The following is a 19,670-nucleotide window of genomic DNA, read 5'->3' on the forward strand; positions in this document are numbered from 1 at the left end:
GCAAAAAAAATAAAAGAAATAAACTTAATGAACCAAAAAAAAAGGCTTAATTTTATGTAAAATATAATTTATTTCCTGTAATTATTATTTAGGGGTGAAACGTGACCCAGAAATGTATTCACAGTTTATATATATATTTACCCTAACATCCTTCTCTTATTAATCCAGGACAAGCAGCAGACCCCCAGTAAGCGAGTGTGGGAGGGCATCCGGAAGACCCATTCCCCACCATCATGGGTGCGTAAAGAGCTGGAACCTCTGCAGGCCTCCCCCCTTGAGATGCAGGCAGTGGAATGGGAGAAGGCCAGTGCTACCATCCCTCTGGTAGGCCAGGAAATCATGGATCTGCAGACGGAGGTCTGAGAGACTGCCAGCGCTACTCTGAGAAACAGAACAAACTCTACTTGCAGGGAAAATGGATAACGAGAACGAATTATGTGTTAGAAAAAGTGTGTGAAATAAAACAGGACAACAAATAAAAAAGTCTTTCCGAAAGACACTGAAAGATTGGGAGAAACAAAGAGAAAGAAAGTCACTGAGAGAAAGGAACATGGAATTGTGGATGAGCAATTTGTTTTTTCTTTTTTCCTGGAATGGCCTTTTCCTTAATGTCAAAGCGAATCATAACACTTTTGAAAAATCAGGTCTGAGCCTGTTGCCATGGTAATAAGCTGGCACGACCAAGAATTGCTGAACTGGGAAAATCAAGTGGTGACCCTCTTTGGCATTCTGGGATGTTGCCATGGGTATGTTGGGAGTGAGTGACTAAAGGGAAGGCCTGAAATTCAGGCAATGAGCAGATGAGCCTTAGTGAGTGGCCTTCAATTACTTACAACCTCTGGATACACACAAACACACACATATATTAGTGATTCTGTCATCAAAGGTTAAAAAGAGTACATAATGGATGAGAGATTTGGAACTAAATATACAGAAAGCTTTCAAACTGCCTGGCAGGAATCAGGAGAGACATATAATTCAAATGAAACAATCTAATTATAGATATTATTAATATTCTCTTTGTGATTACTGTTAGTTATGACACAGCACATGCATACACTTGGGATGTGTGGGGTGATGTGATCAGTGAGTTGTCCTTCGCCCACAATGCAGTGCCCAAATCCATCTGCATATGACTGTTAATCTGTCTCAAACGCCCTTCCATTATGGCAAGAAGATCTCTCAGAGCCAGTATAGCCCACAGCAGTGCCACTCACGCCTACAACTTAGCTACTGTGCTGTTCTGTGCACCTCACCGACCCATGGACTCTTCAAAGATGGCAGTGAAAGTTGCAACTTCCATTGGTCACTGTCTCAGTGACGTCAGCAGACTTGTCAAGTACTCTTACCAGTGCATTAGTCAGTGACTGTGGAACAGGAAGTTAGCAGGGCCAGAGTTGGTGGGTTTGCGCATTCTTCGTGCTAAACCAACACGATTTCATTCGCTTGATGTTTAAGCCTTGGTGTTTTCATCAGAATCACTGGTGAGAATCGTTCAGAATCATGTTTGAAAAGAAAATGGAAATGTGAAGATATATATATATATATATATATATATATATATATATATATATATATATATATAATTATTATTATAAATAGTCTGTAGAGGGGTGATATTCTCTTGTAAGGTCATGGTTGCACATAGAGAAAGCACAAGACTCACTCCTCAAGAGTCCTGTTGTACAGCATTGTAATTATTTCCAAGAGAGTTCTACAAAAATTAATTTTAGCATATAAATATCTTTCTTACAGTACTTGGGGAATAACGTTATCATTATTATAGATATTACTGCGATTCTGAGATCCCCAAATCTCATCGGGTTACTGGACTATATCAGTGTTCTGTAACTTCATGTAATTGTGTGTATTTTCGGTATCACTGACTGTCACTCCAGATGATACGTACTTGCCTGAATTCTCCACCATCGCCCATCCTTTACCCTACCCTCCCTGCCTATCCACACTCCCTTTTTTTAAGTTTACTGGGGTTTCTTTGTTATTGTACAGTTTTCAGAGCACAAAATGAATGTGTAAAATTTCTAATAAAAAGTATATCTATATAATAAATGATAAGGTGTCTTATTTATTGCTTTTCGTTTCAATGGTGGAACACTGTATAGATAGATAGATAGATAGATAGATAGATAGATAGATAGATAGATAGATAGATAGATAGATAGATAGATAGATAACAATGTATTCTAAAATATATAAATTGTTGGTGAATAGTGGCTGTGGAGAGGCCTGAATGAAAGCATGCAGAGAGAATTAGGAGAATGACATTAAAATTATTTGCACTCTGTGCCCTGCAATTTCAACCAGGGAGCCCACAATCTGCTGATAAAATGATCAATTGTTAATGCTGGTGAAAATAAATGTGTGTTATTGTTTGATTAAAAGTAAACTTCAGGATTTGAGTAACAGGAATTTGGTGGGAAGAATAATTTGGCCATGCTACAAATGGGGGACATTAATTTCATGTCAGCCCAGGGCAGGCCAGTGTCCCGAACCCAATTATGCCAGCATTATTTACCCAATATTTACTTCAATACATACTTCAATAAAAAGAGTGGTATTACAGATAAATTAACTGATAAATCTGTTAAATGGAATCTGTTAATCTGCTGCTACAACAACAAATTCTGTTTCAAGGTCCACCCCATTTCTTCAGATGATTCTGATAAAATAAAATAAAATAATATAGAGAAGAGGAATTATCAAGTCATGGTGATAAGTGGTTCAATAATAAAATAATAATATAAAAAAATTTATAAACATTTCAAAATTGTATTCATTAGGTTTTATATTATGCATTTAGAATGACATATGGTGAAAAGATCTATAAGTAAGCTATTAACGTAACTATACTAAGGTATAATTAAGGTACGAGAAATGCATTTCCGTTCAGTTCATTTGGTTTGTGGTGCAGTTATAGGGTCAGTCTAGTTCACTGTTGTAAACAAAACTCAAGGGCAAACCTCCATATGTCAAAGACATACATTCAGTTCAAACACACTCACAGCTAAGAAGGGAAAAACAGCAGAGAAATATCAAAGTAATAATTAAAATGACATAACCCTACTGGCTTTGTTTCATTTATGTCTGTTTTCAAAGTTTTCCTAATACAAAATGAAATCCAGTAATGATGTCAAGTGCAGACTGTAGATAGATTAACTGTTCAGACCAATAAACCCACATTAAAGTCCTTTTTTTGCACAACAAATATATGATATTACTAATAAATAGATCTGTCAGGTGTATGTAAAAAGGCCTTAGCAATTAAATGGATAAGACGTGCATCAAAGCATTTGGTGACTCACTGGAGAACATGCTATACTAATTAAACCCACCTTGAGCTAATGGGGTATGCTAAGATGAGCAGAGACAGACAGAAAAAAGTGGTGTATGTTTATCTTGCACATAGAGAAATTAAGAATGCATGTTCTGGCTAATTATACCTGTGTGTGTGTGTGTGTGTGTGTGTGTGTGTGTGTGTGTGTGTGTGTGTGTGTGTGTGTGTGTGTGAGAGAGAGAGAGAATTTTGCTATATCGTGTAGGCCTATATTGTGATATGTAAAATATACATTTGTGTGATGGGAGCGTATTTATCAGTGGTCAGGGCTTGAAATGAAATCACCTGTTAAATCGAGGGTTATTTGCTCCATTCACTAGGAATTATGCAGATCAGGCAACAATGCAAACGTGCCCAAAAACTTGATTTCGATCTTGCGGGGAGATTATGATGAAATAATGGAAGAAGCATATTCATCTACATTTTTATTCTTAGATGGTTGCTGCGATGATTCAAATGAAAGAAAATGGGAAGATCCGAAAAAGAAAGAATAAGAGTGTACATCAAGCCATTGTAATCTTGCTAACAAAACTACTTGTAAGCCTCAAGCCAGATTTTGATTCTGTAGGAATCATGCTCATTGATGAAGAATTCCCTTCTCTCCCCAACAGGGGATAAACTGGGGCGTAACAGACCGGAACAGTGTTCCGGAACTCTCTAGGTTGGAGGAGGGAAAATAAATATATTGTGATTTGACCGCCCGGATCCTTTGCTTAGTTTTACTGACAGCCTGAACCATATTTGCTGTAGCTGTCAATTTAAGAGCCAAACATGTTTCAGCTTTGTTAAAGGGTGTCCCAGCCATTGCCCGCCAGTAGTAGTGGAGAAAGCTCAGTTTGAAATGCAAGAAGCAGAGCATGCATGCACAAACTCACAAAGTTTAAATCAATTTGAATTGCACTTGCAAGGTCCTCCAAACAAAACTTTTAAATAAATATGATAATCTTATGTATGATTTACTCCCTAATAATGTCCAACATTTTTATAAAATTATGTTCGAATAGAGCTAGCTAGCCAGTTGGTTTTCATGGCGTAACATTAGCTTGTGTCTTAGTGATTAAGTCCATTGCTGTAGCCTAAGCTAGTGCATTTAAGTCAGAGAGTTGAACAGAACATTTTAATAATAAATAAGATAATCCTATATTTAACTTGCAAACAGTGTAATACCACACTATCTAATTCAGACCAACTAATTGATCATTCCAACTTACTGTCGTGATGTTTACTATTCAATAACAGTGCACACCAGTGAAATAAATGAAAATAAAAATATATATGTGAGATGTATCAAATATAGGCCTGCACTGCATTTATTTACTGAAGTTCTGTTATATGTAAGATAAACTTTGCATTTGCTTTTAGAATGAACAGCTGCTCAAAATCAAAGATAATCAAAGGTCAGGTCAGGTCAGGACAGTGCCACTGGTCAGAGAAGCAGTGCCACAGCCCAGAACAGCAACATTGCCACAGGTCAGAGCAGCAGCGCCACAGCCCGGAACAGCAACATTGCCACAGGTCAGAGCAGCAGCGCCACAGCCCGGAACAGCAGCAGTGTCACTGGTCAGAGAAGCAGTGCCACAGCCAGAACAGCAGCAGCTTCACAGCCTAGAACAGCAACAGCGTCACAGGTCAGTGCCGCAGCAGCATTGCCATAGCCCAGAACAGCAACAATGCCACAGGTCAGAGAAGCAGCACCACAGCCCAGAACAGCAACATTGCCACAGGTCAGAGCAGCTGCGCCACAGCCCAGAACAGCAACAGTGCCACAGGTCAGAGCAGCAGAGCCACAGCTCAGAATAGCTACAATACCACAGGTCGGAGCATTCGGCAGCACATACCTGATAATCTTTTCCCGGTTTTTGAATATTCTGAAGTTTTACTGGACATTTTAGTTGGAGGTGCAGCTGTGTTGTTTAAACGCGCTATGAGACGCAGTCGAGGGAAACGAGCCGGTGCGCTGGTTAAACTCCGTCAGCACGGCGTTCGAACGGCACTGCCAAGCATTCATCTAGCAAATTTCTGCTCTCTTCCTAACAAAATGTACAAACTACATCTCCTCACACATACTAATAAGGACTTCTCAATCTCTGCTGCACTATGCTTCACAGAAACCTTGCTGAGTGAAGGCATACCGGACAGCACATTACATCTGCCGGGCTTTCAGCTGTTCAGAGCGGATCACATCGCGGAGTTAACGAGGAAAACGAGAGACGGTGGAACATGCTTTTACATCAATGAAAGTTGGTGTACAGATGTAACAACATTACACTCTTTATTAACTGTAAGCCGTTCTACTCACCACAGGAGTTTTCTTCGTTTATTCTGGTATGTGTGTACATTCCTCAAAACTTAGGCGGGAACATAGCGATGCAACAGCTGGCTGATCAAATCACAGACACCCGCACTCAGATATTATTATTCTTGGAGACTTTAACAAAGCAAAGCTCACATGTGAACTGCCCAAATACAAACAGCACATTACATGCCCCACCAGAGACAGGAATATACAGGATCATTGCTACACAACAATAAAGGATGCATATCGCTCTGTCCCACGTGCAGCTTTGGGACTCTCTGATCACTGTCTGGTTCATCTTCTTCTGACCTACAGGTAGAAATTAAAATCAACAAAGCCAGTTGGTGGACCAATGAAGCAGAGCTGGAACTACAAGCCTGCTTCGATTGCACTGATTGGAGTATTTTTGAGCTGCAGCTACAGACCTGGATGAGCTCACAGATACTGTTACATCATACATCAGTTTCAGTGAGGACATGTGCATCCCTACTAGGACATTTTTATTATTCAACAATGATAAACCATGGTTCACAGGAAAACTCAGAAAGCTTCGTCATGCCAAAGAGGATGCTTACAGGGGTGGGGATAAAGTCTTGTACAATCAGGCCAGGAACACACTGGATAAGGAAATCAAAGTGGCTAAAAGAAGTTACTCTGAGAAGCTGAAAAACAAGTTTTCAGCTAATGACCCTGCATCAGTGTGGAGTGGCCGAAAACAACTTACCAATTACAGGACTCCTACCCCCAACCCTGTGGTGGTCCAATGACTGGCTGATGACCTGAATGTGTTTGTGGCAGTTTGTTTAAGTTTTCATTAAATTATTATTTATATTGACAAGCCGGTTCTCGCCATGGTCATATCCTCGCAATGAGGACATGACGCATCCATGAAGGATGTCTCTTCGTGGGCAGCACTCAGGCATGAAAGACAGCGATCGTTGCCGTCTGAAGGCAAGAGATAATGACCGCACCCAGGAATAACACACAAACGGAAGGGCATCTTTAAAAAGACGTGTCTTTAAAAAGACATTCCGTTGTGTGCCACTCTTTTAGAATATATTCTTTTAGGTTTGAAAAAATACTCTTTCAGAATATATTCTTGCTACCAGCATAACTATCATGTAGTGTGATATGGTGTGAGGCTGTACTAAGCCATAACCCTACCACAACCTTAAAAGTATGTGAATATAACATTGGTAGCACATCTTGATAGGGAGCATATATTTTCAGGACACCGGCCACGAAACGGGCAGAATGGGCCGCGATAAACTGAAATGAGCCACCGCGTTATGCAGAACAGGCCACAAAACGGCATCGCAATATGCCGAAGGGGGCAGCAATATGCAGAAAAGGACAGCAACACCCCCATAAAACCACGTTGAAGCACTTTTTTGCTAAACAAATATTTGTTACCAATAAATAGATCTGTCAGGTCTATGATATGTGAAAGGACCTTAGCAATGAAACGGATGATAGGAAAGATGGTAAGATGTGCAAAAACAAAATGAAGATTTTCTTTATAGATTGGAAGAACATACATGGGCACTGTTAACTAAATATCCCAATTCATTTACAATTTTGGGAGGAGATTTCAATGTGTTTCTGAATAGTAGCATTGACAGGTGGCCACCAAAATCTGAAAATTATATTTTTTTACTTAAAGATGTTCATGCAAAGATTTTGATAGCTGAAAGTTGATAGATGGAGGGAGACTCATCCCATTTAAAAAGATCTAACATGGAGAAATAACTCTCTCTCAAACCAATCTCAGATTGACCTGTGGCTTACTTTCAACTGACATTATATCATTGCCTTTCTCCGACCATAAATGCATTATTATTTTCATTTCACTCCTTATTGGAAGCTTAATAACGCAACTGTTATGTTTGATAATGATCACACCGACACAGTGAGTAGCCTCAACTTATCTTCACTTTTACTTCATCCCAACTGTCTGTCCAGACCCAAGTAAAACAACACATCGATTCGTCAGGCATAACCGAATGATTCAGCACAATCAAACTCTAAGCATCACTGAACACTAACTCAATGCATTAGTAACCCCACTTGATAGAACACAACATTTCCCCCCCTCCTACAGGTTTTCAAACATGAAATGTTGACACAAAGTCCTGTAGGTGCCCTGGCCGAGAACGAGTGCGAACAGGCCGCGGTGAAAGACAAGGATGAGGCTGGGCAGTCTGTGATGGACAAGCACACATCTCAGCTGGCAGGTTGACAGGGATGTCTGGGGCCCGTGCAGGAGCTATCTGAGGTCTCGGCTGAATCGCCGGATTGTCCTGCCAAGCTGCGGGAGTGGCTTGAGATGTGACACCTGTTGTATGTGCCGGGGCCGGTACTTTGCGGAGACGGCCTGCATGCCACCGCGTGCCATCACTGAGCAAGAAGGTGGCTGGGCCCAGCTGATGACTAACTTTGAGAGGTGAAGACCAATACGAAGCAAGTTTGTGGTCTCTGTGGGGCCTGCGAACCCTGACCCAATCTGTGGCCTGTATGTCCGGGACCTTTGCGTGTGCTGAGAGATCGAATTTCTGCTTCATCCGCCTCTGCTGGCGTTCGACTGAGGCCCTGACCTTTGGTAGTGGGCCCTGAGGCATGGCTGGACTGAGCCTGTCGAGGGGAAGGTGGAGCTCATGGCCAAGCATGAGGAAAGCTGGAGAAACCCCGTTGTAGAGTGTTGGGTGGCCCTGTAGTGCAGCAGTGTGTGTCGGATGGCCTGTTCGAAGGTCCATCCCTGGAACAGGTGTGCTCTGAGGCTGTTTTTCAGCGACTGGTGAAAGCGTTCAACGCCACCGTTAGCCTGGGGATGATAGTATGCCGTGCGGATGTGGCGAATACCCTTGTTTTTGAGGTATGTGATGAACTCAGCCGAGGTCAGCTGCGGGCCATTGTCCGTAGTGATAGTATTTGGGAGGCCCCAGCGGGAGAACAGAGAGTCCATAAAGTTGATTATGACCAGAGAGGTCACAGAGCCTGTGGTAATGAGCTCGGGCCATTTCGAGTGCAGGTCATAGACAACCACTAGGAAGCGTTGGTGATGAGGAACTCCCTGTATCTCACCACATATGTCCAGCTGCAGGTGATCCCAAGGCTGTGATGGCCAAGAAAGAGGTTGTAAGGGTGGGGGGCCTGGTGACCCGTCTTCCCGCTCAAAAGACAGGCGGCACAGTCTTTCACCAGGGCCTCAATGTCTTTATCTATCCCTGGCCACCAAACCCGGTCTCTGCAGCGCTGTTTCAGCTTCACAATACCAAGGTGGCCCTCGTGAGCCATTGCCAAGACACGTGCACGTAATGTGCTGGGGATGACTGTGCAGAGGCCGCGTGCCACACAAGTGTCATTCCAGCAGGACAACTCCTGCTTTATTCTGGAAAATGCTGCAAGCCCCTCCGATATCTCATGAGGCCAGCCGTTCAGAATATAGACACGGAGTTGAGAAAGAATCGGGTCCTGTTCAGATGCGTCCTTCAGTTCTTGTAATGATACGACGGCCTGGAGGGGTGTGTGTAACATCTGAACAATGTCTCGTTCCCCTTGGTCCGTGTCGGTGTGTGTGTGTATGGCAGGGTGGGGTGGAGTAGCGCGGGACAGTAGATCAGCCACAACATTGTCTCTGCCAGGGGTGAACTTCAGGTCAAAGTTATACTGGCGAAGACGGTCGGACCAACGGTGTAGCCGCAGTGGTCTGTGGCCTGTCCCCGATGTAGAAAGCAGTGCCGTCAGGGCCTGGTGATCAGTCCTGAGGGTGAAAGCGCGGCCATAGAGATACAAGTGCCACCTCTCGCAGGCCCAGATGCAGGCTAATGCTTCACGTTCCCCCACCGAGTACCGCTGCTCCGTCTGATTGAGGGCCCGCGACGCAAAGGCGATGGGCTTCTCCACGCCCCGCTGAATCTGTGACAGCACTGCTCCTATGGCTGTAGCCGACGCATCGCAGGTCACCAAGGTGGGGCTAGAGATATCGAAATGAGCCAACACTGGAGCTGTGGTGAGCTGCACCTTGAGCGCCTGCACCGCCTCAGAGCATGCCCGTGACCATATCCAGGGCTCATCCTTACGCAGCAGACGCCGTAATGGGGCAGTGGAAGCAGAATAATGTGGGAGGAACTTCAGATAGTAACCTGTCATGCCCAAGAAGGAGGCAACCTGTGCAGCCGAGCTGGGTTCGGGAAGTGCTAGTATAGCATCTACATTTGACTGAAGTGGTGTGATGCCATCAGCCGACAGTCGGAAACCCACATACTCAATGGTCGGTGCAGAGAAAACACATTTTTCGGCATTGAGGGTTAGTTTGTGTTCAGCTAGGGCTGCAAAAACTCTGCTGAGGCGTTCATCATGACTCACCGGAGAAGGCCCATGGATAACCACATCATCCAGGTAAATGGCCACCCCGGTATACCAGCCAATACGGACACCATGATTTTTGAAAGCAGCTGGGGGCGGAGCTAAGTCCAAACGGCATGCGCGTGTAACGAAACACACCTGCATGGGTCACAAAGGCTGTGAGGTTTCTGCTGCTCGGGTGGAGAGGCACTTGTAGGTAGCCCTGTCTGAGATCCAGTTTAGAGAACACGGTTGAGCCATGGAACTGAGCAGTGAGCTCTTCAGAGGTAGGCAGTGGGAACCTGTCCGGGATCACTGCCTTATTCACTGCTCGCAGGTCGACACACACTCGTAGGGCCCCTGACTTCTTCTGAGCTACCACCAGGTTTGAGACCCAGGGTGATGCATCCACTGGTTCGATAATGCCAGCGTCCAGCAGCTGCTTAAGTTCAGCTGAGACACCATCACGGAAAGCCAGAGGAATGCGGCGAAGCGGTTGAATGACCGGTTTAACGGCAGGGTTCAGGAGAGGTTGGTGGGCAAAAGCAGTGAGGCACCCCAAGCCGTCAAACAGGGACGGCCATTTTTTCTGCCAAGGCATGGAGACTGTCAGGATCGCAGCTCCCTTTGTGTCCACCAGGGAGAAACCCAGAGCCGAGAACAAATCCAGACCCATCAGATTGGCCCCGCGACGGGCAACATGGAAGTTAAAGTCGGGTACCAATTTGTTGCCATACCTAACAGTCACTTGCAGGGAACCCACTAGGTCAATCTTTGAATCGCCATAGCCACAGAGTGAAGCAGAGGGTGGCGAAAGTAGCAGTGCACTGAAAAAACAACTGTATGTGTGCATGTTCAAGAGGGACACACTGGCACCAGTGTCTAACAGCAGTGGGATACATACATCATTTAGGTGTACTGAGCATGCTTTAAATGAGACTGGCCCAGAGTAGACATTGTGAATGATAGTGGGTGACTCAGCTGGAGCAGAGCGGCAGACTGAAGCAAAATGGTTGCGTTTGCCACAGTTGCGACACGTTTGACCACGGGCTGGGCAGTTCTGCGCTCTAGACGGATGAGATGAGGATCCACAGTTATCACAGGACCGTGACGCTAGTGTTTGTGGGCGTGGCCGAGACCGCTGTGTGCGTTTCAGTAGCATAACTGCAGAGGAGTCTGCTGCTGGCAACGTGTCGTTCTGACTAGGCTGTAATATTGATGTAGGCATGGGGGAGGGGGCTGGGTAGTCCGTGATTGTTTGCTGTTTAGTCAGTGCCGACGCACATGCAGCTGCACTCTCTATTTGTAATGCAATCGTGATTGCTCGGGACAGTGATAAATCGTCCGGTTCTAATAGCAGAGTTTCACGTACTTTTGCGTTGTTGGTATGTTCAATTAACTGGTCGCGAATCATTTCGTCCTGCAACGCACCGAACTTGCATGTGCTGGCCAATCCATGCAAGTTGGCTACATACTGTTGCACTGGCTCACCGGGCAGCTGTTGTCTTTGGCGGAACAGAAAACGGCGCAAGAGCGCGCTCTGTGGGGGCGCAAAGTGTGCGGTCAGTAGTTCCACGTCTTCGTCATAATCACTTGTGGCGCGTGACTGAAGCGTTCCCAGCACACGCTGACCCTCGGCTCCCAAGCAATGCAGTAACAGCGCCTTTTTGCGGGCTGTGCTCACATCAGTCAGCCCCACTGCCAAGATGAAAGTCTCGAAGGAATGTAACCAGCGAGTCCAGGGAATCGGAGGCTCACCAGGCAGCGCGAGGAAAGGAGCAGGCGGTGGTAGTGCGATATATCCCATCCTCGTCGCCAAATGTTATGTTTGATAATGATCACACCGACACAGTGAGTAGCCTCAACTTATCTTCACTTTTACTTCATCCCAACTGTCTGTCCAGACCCAAGTAAAACAACACATCGATTCGTCAGGCATAACCGAATGATTCAGCACAATCAAACTCTAAGCATCACTGAACACTAACTCAATGCATTAGTAACCCCACTTGATAGAACACAACAGCAACCCTTAATCATATTGAAGTCAAAGATAAAAAAATTTGGATCAAACCAAATGAGCAGATCAACTACTGCAGCAATTGTTAATTAACTAAATATGAAATCGGCAAGTATCTTTGAAAATGTAGTAGTGATTTAGCAAAAAAGAGGAAATCTAACGAGTATATCAGAAGTAAAATTACCAGTCTTTTATCTAACAATGCAGACAATTTTTATGGGGCGGCTGTGGCTCAGGTGGTAGAGCGGGTTGGCCACTAATTGCAGGGTTGGAGGTGCGATTCCTGGCCCACATGACTCCACATGCCGAAGTGTCCTTGGGAAAGACGTTGAACCCCAAGTTACTCTCAATGGGCAGGCTAGCGTCTTGCATGGCAGCTCTGATGTCATTGGTGTGTGTGCGTGTGCGTGTGTGTGTGTGAATGAGTCACAGTCTAAAGTGCTTTGAAAACAGCTAGGTTAAAAGAACTAAAAGAACTATATAAGTGCAGACCATTTACCATTTTACTGACTAGAATTAGAACTTACCAAACAACAACACAAATTAGACAACATATATAAGCATAGATCTGAAGGGGCGTTTATTAAATCGTGCAGAAAATGACTCGAGGAAGGTGAGTAAAACGCTTATTTTTTTAGACTAGAAAGACAGCAAGCCAAAAATAATCAGATTGAAAGACATAAGATTGATTATATGATAAGTGATGATCAAAAGATTATTGAAAAATTCTGTGCTAAATTTTATAATGATTTGTATGCTTTTAAATATTGCCAGCAAGACACCTTTGATAATTTTTTTTTTATCTTCACCGAATATAAATCAATTAAGCAAAACAGATCAAGCTCTTTGTGATGCTTCTATTACTCTGAAATAAATAATTGAAGCCTTTAATTCTTTAAAAAACAACAAATCTCCTGGAACAGACGGTCTCACTTCAGAGTTTTATAAATTATTTATCAAAAACAGCACCATTCCTATTAGAGGTTTATAGGGAGAGCATAGATAAAATGCTTTTCCCAACTACCTTATGCCAAGGATTAATTAGGCTACTTTAATCCCTAAACCAAACAAAGACGCCCCTCAATGACAATTGGTGTCCAATAACATTATTAAATAATGACTAAATATAGGTACCTCAGTTGTGGTTAAAAGATTCAAATGTGTACTGAACTCCATTATTTGTTGAAACCCAGTCAGGATTTCTGCAAAACAAACAACATACGATTAATATTAGACATAATATTTTTTTAGATTACTAAGTCTCTCCCTATCTTTTTTAAATTGCGACACAATTCCTTAGCTCACACATTAAAGCAAGCCATCTTAAAGGCATCACTAATGGCAACACAGAAATAATTATTAGTCAATTTGTTTTGCTCACCAAGGCAGAGGGTCTGTCTCTTATGTCGCTCAATTGCTTCATGTAGATAAGACCATAAGTAAATTGGTCGATGACAGTCTACAGTTTTTTTTATGGAAAAACAAATCCCATTCTATAAAATAATCTATAAAACTAAACTCCTATAACCATGATGGATTCAATTGTATCGACTTCAGTTCTTTTAATAACACGCTTAAAATAAACTTGCTTAATCACTACTTTAAAAAACACTTCCATTTAAAATATCTTTCCTTAATCAATTCCTCCTTCTCACAGCTTGGAGAAATACATTTTGTTTTGATGTGCAACTATGATATATTAAAACTCCCTATCAACTTTTCATCTAACCATCTAATAAGTAATCTTAGCATGGACTCTTATTTATAAACATAGTTTTCCTCCCCATATGTGTTATATCTGGATCAATAGAAACATTTTATTTAAGATTAAGTTTCTGTTTTATCATCACCAACAAACTGGTCTATGCAGCAAATATTTTTCCTTGTTTATGAGGTAAAATAAATATCCTTGAAGTTGATCCATAAGTTTTACCCTATCAAATAATAAAAAAGTTTTTTAGAACTGACATACAAAATGCTAATTTTGCCAGACCTAGACTGAAAGTAATTACCATGAAGCTTAACGTTGTCTTTGTGTTTGTTTTTGAGTTGCCACAGTATGCAATAGACTGGCATGTCTTAAGGTCAATTTTAGGTATAAAATGGCAAAAAAGAAACACCTTTCTCTAGAAACTCGTTAGTCAATCATTGTTTTGAGGAATGAAGGCTATACAATGCTTGAAATTGAAGATTTCATAGAAAGGTGTACACTGCAATCTTCAAAGACAAAGAGAAAACTGGCTCTAACAAGGACAGAAAGAAATGTGTATAGGCCAGATGTACAACTAAACAAGAGGATAAATACATCAGAGTCTCTAGTTTGAGAAATAGATGCCTCATGTGTCCTCAGCTGACAGCTTCATTGAATTCTACCCACTCAACACCAGTTTCATGTACAACAGTAAAAAGAAGACTCGGGAGTGCAGGCCTAATGTGAATATTGCAAAGAAAAAGACACTTTTGAAATAGAAAAACAAAAAGAAAAGTTTACAGTGGCCAAAAGAAACACACATATTGTACAACAGATAATTGGAAAAGAGTGTTATGGTTCTTAACCCCATTGAGATTTTGTGGGATCAACTAGATGCGTGAGAAGTGTCCGACAAGACGGCCACATCTATGGCAAGTGCTACAGGAAGCGTGGGGTGAAATGTCACCTGAGTATCTAGACAGACTGACAGCTAAAATGCCAAGGATCTGCAAAGCTGTCATTGCTGCATATGGAGGATTGTTTTAATGGGAACTCTTTGAAGTAGTTTTAGTTCTGAAAAAAATGTTCAACCACGTGGAGGATTTTTTGATGAGAACTCTCTGAAGAAGTTTAAGAAGTTCAGAATTTTTTATTTTTTTTAAATTGTAATAGTAATTTTTATGAGAGAAACTACTTTCTTTCGCCACAGATTCAGTGTCCTGCTTTAATACAGTCCGAGCCTTCATTGCTAATTCGAAAACGTCACATTAGAACTAGCAACGGAGGATTGAGAGGCTTGCACTGCTTTACTGGAGGCCTTACTGGAGTAACAAGGTTGTGAGTTTGTGCATGTGTTAGTTAGTGTTGGGAATCAAAAGAGAGAAATTAGATATCGCTTCTGAGATAAATAATTATTTTTTGCTGTTCTCGTCAAAAGTAATGCCTGTCGCCATATTCCCGCTGTAAACCTTAATAACTTTTTTCATCCCCGGATATAACTGCTCTGACATAATGACTCTCACGAGTATGTTTGGTCCTTAAGTGTGTGCGTAATGTCTGCATGTCCACGAGTGTGGGAGTGTGTGTGAGAGGCGGAGCGCAAGGTTTTTTTTACACAGATATTTCAGATAATAAAGAAACCGTTGTTTCATTGATCAAGTGTATCTAGCTTTGATACAGCTCAAGCCTTCGTTGCTTATTCAAAAACGTCATGTTAGAACTAGCAACGGAGGATGCATTGCTTTTCAGCATAGGAGTAAAAAGGTTGTGTGTGTGTGTGCGCGCCAGTGAGAGCATGTGTGTGAATATGTGTGAGCATGTGGGTGTATGAACATATGTAAGTGTGGTGGAGACAAGGGAGCACGAGGGCTCTTTTTAACCAAAACTGAACCGATATTTTTAGACAATGTTTTGATGTTAACCAATTTACTTAACCAATGACTTGTATTTTGTTATTTTGTTGTGGTAGCCTGTAGGGCTCTTTGAAATAACTGAAATAATTTGGCTAAGTGATATGGAACCATTATGCGGTCTACGAACTGGAACTACTTTATAGCAGTGCGTTTCCTTGAAAAATAATTGCACACATTAGAAATGTCCATAAACCCATCAGAAACAAGCATTTAACAGACCCGTGGTGTGTATAATATATATATATATATATATATATATATATATATATATATATATATATATATATATATATTATACCACACATACAGGGTTGGGGAGTATATGTATTGGGGATACATGTAATGGGATTATGTATCTAAAATACAAAATATAAGTAACTGTTGTAACAAATGCAGGAGGAGGCAGACGAGGAGTGAGGATCTACACGCGGGCTTTATTTAACAACGGTCAAAACAAATAAGACAGGAACAAAAGGAAACGGCCACGATGGGAAAATGAAACCGAAAACATACAAGGGCACCCGAAATGAGTCAGCAGGGTAAAACATAGGCATCCAGGCATCTACAAACATCAACAATCGACAGGGGAATGGAGAAACAGCAGGGTTTAAATACACAGGAGACATGATGACAAACGACAATCAGGTGAGAACAATGACACAGGGCTGGCAGTGATGAGGGCCGGGAATCATGGGAAGAGTAGTTTGTGACGGTGACACGAAACACGGGGCAGACAACAGGGGATCGTGTGATCAACTGTATTCCACTACTGTTACAATTTAAATCATTGGTAATTATAATACAGTTACATTCAACAAGTATTTTGATTACTGAATAGATTACTTTGCATTTTATTGTCATTTGTTACATTTAATATTTAGTCCTTTCAGATTTATACATATAAATTATGAGATCCAAAGTGCATTTGAACAGCAGTGAAACACTTTCTTATGATGTGTTACATTCATACGAGCAGACAGAGAAGTTTGAAGTTTACAGAAGAAATAGAAATAAACCTTGAGTAAACTGTCAGCTTTATGCTAAGCTTCAATGCTATTTCTAGCCATTTTACAGGCACATTACTGGACATGATAATATTTCTTTATCAAGAAAATTTACATTGGATCATAATTTCTTTTTTTCTAGTAACACCTTTGATATTAGGGCAAAAATCGTATTCTTGATGATAATTTTTGCATTGTTTTCCTGTAAAAATATCTAAAAATCGTTAAAACAAGATCAGTTTTATTTATCTTGTTTTAGAAACAACACTGCATAAGATATTTAGGTTTTTCAGAGAATGTATTTTTAAAATTTGTATATTGTCTTACTGTACTAGCATAGTTTATATATATATATATATATATATATATATATATATATATATATATATATATATATATATATATATATAGTACCATGCAAAACATTTTCATTTCATTTTCATTTATCACTTAATGATATACAAAATCCAGTAAACATAAAAAAGCTAAATCAATATTCGGTGTGATCACCTTTACCTTCAAAACAGCACCACTTCTCCTTGATACACCTGGACACAGTTGTTCTTGGTTGTTGGCAGATAGGATGTTCCAAGCTTCTTGGAATAGAATTCACAACAGTTCTTCAATCTATTTAGGCTGTCTCAATTGCTTCTGTCTCTTTATGTAATCTCAGACAGACATGATGTTCAATGGGGGGTTTTGTGGGGACCATGACATCTATTGCAGGGCTTCCTGTTCTTCTATTCTAATCTTTTCTATTTGCAAAAGTAATGTTTAGGAGTCTAATATTTATATTTTCATATTGACACACTAAAGCTGAAGATAAAAATGACCATTTTAAGACAAATGCTTTTGTACATACATATTTACAGTTGAATTCAGAAGTTTACATACACCTTAGCCAAATACATTCAAACTCAACTCAAAGTCCTGACATTTAATCATAGAAAAAGTCTTAGGTCAGTTAGGATCACTATTTTATTTTAAAATGTGAAATGTCAGAATAATATTAGAGAGAATTATTTATTTCAGCTTTTATTTCTTTCATCACGTTCCCAGTGGGTCAGAAATTCACATACACTTTGTTAGTATTTGGTAGCATTACCTTTAAATTGTTTAACTTTGGTCAGTTGTTTCTGGGTAGACTTCCATAAGCTTCTCACAATAAGTTGCTGGAATTTTGGCCCATTCCTCCAGACAGAACTTGTGTAACGGAGTCAGGTTTGTAGGCATTTATGCTCACACATGCTTTTTCAGTTCTACCCACAAATTCACATTGAGCATAATGCATATAATCACATTGAGGTTAGGGCTTCATGATGGCCACTCCAATATCTTGACTTTATTGTCCTTAAGCCATTTTGCCACAACTTTGGACGTATACTTGGGGTCATTATCCATTTGAAATCTAACATCCTGGCTGATGTCTTGAGTTGTTGCTTCAATATATCCTCAAAACTTTTATTCTTCACGATGCCATCTATTTTGTAAAGTGCACCAGTCCCTTCTGCAGCAAAGCACCCCCACAACATGATGCTGCCACCCCCATGTTTCACGGTTGGGAAGGTGTTCTTCGGCTTGCAAGCCTCACCCTTTTTCCTGCAAACATAGTAATGGTCATTATGGTCAGAAAGTACAATTTTTGTTTTATCAGACCAGAGGACATTTCTCCAAAATATCAATATCAATAAGATATTTGTCCTCATGTGAACTTGCAAACTGTAGTCTGGCATTTCATGGCGGTTTTGTAGCATTGGCTTCTTTCTTGCTGAGCACCCTAAGGTTCTGCTCCAAAACAAAAGGCTCGATTGGAGACACAAAACACCGTTTCCTCATCTCCCCACTAAAGTTTACAGAAAAAATGTTGTTCACAATATTGTTCAAAATGTTTTTTCTGTGTATTGCACTCAAATAAATACAAAATATTTTTACCTTTTTTTTTTTTTATTTACTTGTTCATTGAACTGTTGTATATAAGCAATATCACACTCACAATCATGCTATATGGCCCTAAATCAGCACTGGTGTGATTTCCTACGGCACTCGAATCACAGTAGTGCTGATGTAGGGCCATATCGCACTCTTGCTCGTGATAAATACTGTATATTACATACATATCACCTCGGTCTATTGATGGACTATGATCTTGAAATGGAATGCATAGACTAGCAATTGCCAACAAAAGCCTTCATCAGCCAATTAACAATGACAATTGCATCTATGTGAACTTCTGCAGTTAATCCAGGATGAACTTCAAAGACATTAGTCATTAATCTTACAGATCAAACAATCGATGTTTAAACACTGACCCTTAACACTTCATTTAATAATTTTAAACCATGACTTGAACTATACATAAGTAATATTTACATTATATTCATGATGTTAGTCAGAGTGGAACTGGCCCCCACAGTGAGTCTGGTTTCTCCAAAGGTTATTTTTCTACATTAATCAACATCTTATGGAGTTTTGTGTTCCTTGCCACAGTCGCCTTCAGCTTGCTCACTGGGGTTATTAATACAATTATTATTTAATTACTTATTTTTAAACATGATTAACAATTGTATTTTATCTAATTACACAATGATGATTCATCGACATTAAAGACATTACAGTTTTATCGTCTGTTAATGCCTGATTTTCTGTAAAGCTGCTTTGAAATGATGTGTGTTGTGAAAGGCGCTATACAAATACAATTTATTTTTACACTTTTTACAAAAAAGATTTTAGTTAGATTTTTAAAGATTTTTGTCTGTTCTCACCCAAAACCAAATTGATTGTTTTATGGACTACCTTTATGCTGCCTTAACTTTCAAGCTCCAAAAAGGACATTTGGTCAACGTTCACTAGTATTGTAGAGACAAACAGACCTCATATCTCCATTAAAATGTCTTTGTTTGTGTTCCATAGAAGAAAGAAAGGTATAGGAATTTGAGAACATGAAGGTGTGTAAATTATTAGAGAATTATAATGTTTTGGCAAACTACACTTTTAAAAAAAAAAATGTCCTCAGGTTACATAAAACTGCAAGAATGTGAATAGAGTTGG

General features: G+C 40.7%; 1 protein-coding gene across 7 annotated transcripts in view; it reads left to right on the forward strand.

Annotated features, from left to right (window-relative positions):
• Positions 1 to 2,047, forward strand: part of LOC127656209 (adhesion G protein-coupled receptor B1-like) — an 86,713-nt gene extending 84,666 nt beyond the window's left edge. For all 7 annotated transcript variants that reach the window (XM_052144406.1, XM_052144410.1, XM_052144412.1 and 4 more), the window contains one exon: positions 169 to 2,047. In XM_052144406.1, the coding sequence (XP_052000366.1) occupies positions 169 to 363 (195 nt within the window). In that variant the 3' untranslated portion in view covers positions 364 to 2,047. The remainder of the gene's footprint in view (positions 1 to 168) is intronic.
• The last annotated feature ends 17,623 nt before the right edge of the window (positions 2,048 to 19,670 follow it).

Source organism: Xyrauchen texanus, chromosome 15, assembly GCF_025860055.1.
Source record: "Xyrauchen texanus isolate HMW12.3.18 chromosome 15, RBS_HiC_50CHRs, whole genome shotgun sequence".
NCBI lineage: Eukaryota > Metazoa > Chordata > Actinopteri > Cypriniformes > Catostomidae > Xyrauchen > Xyrauchen texanus.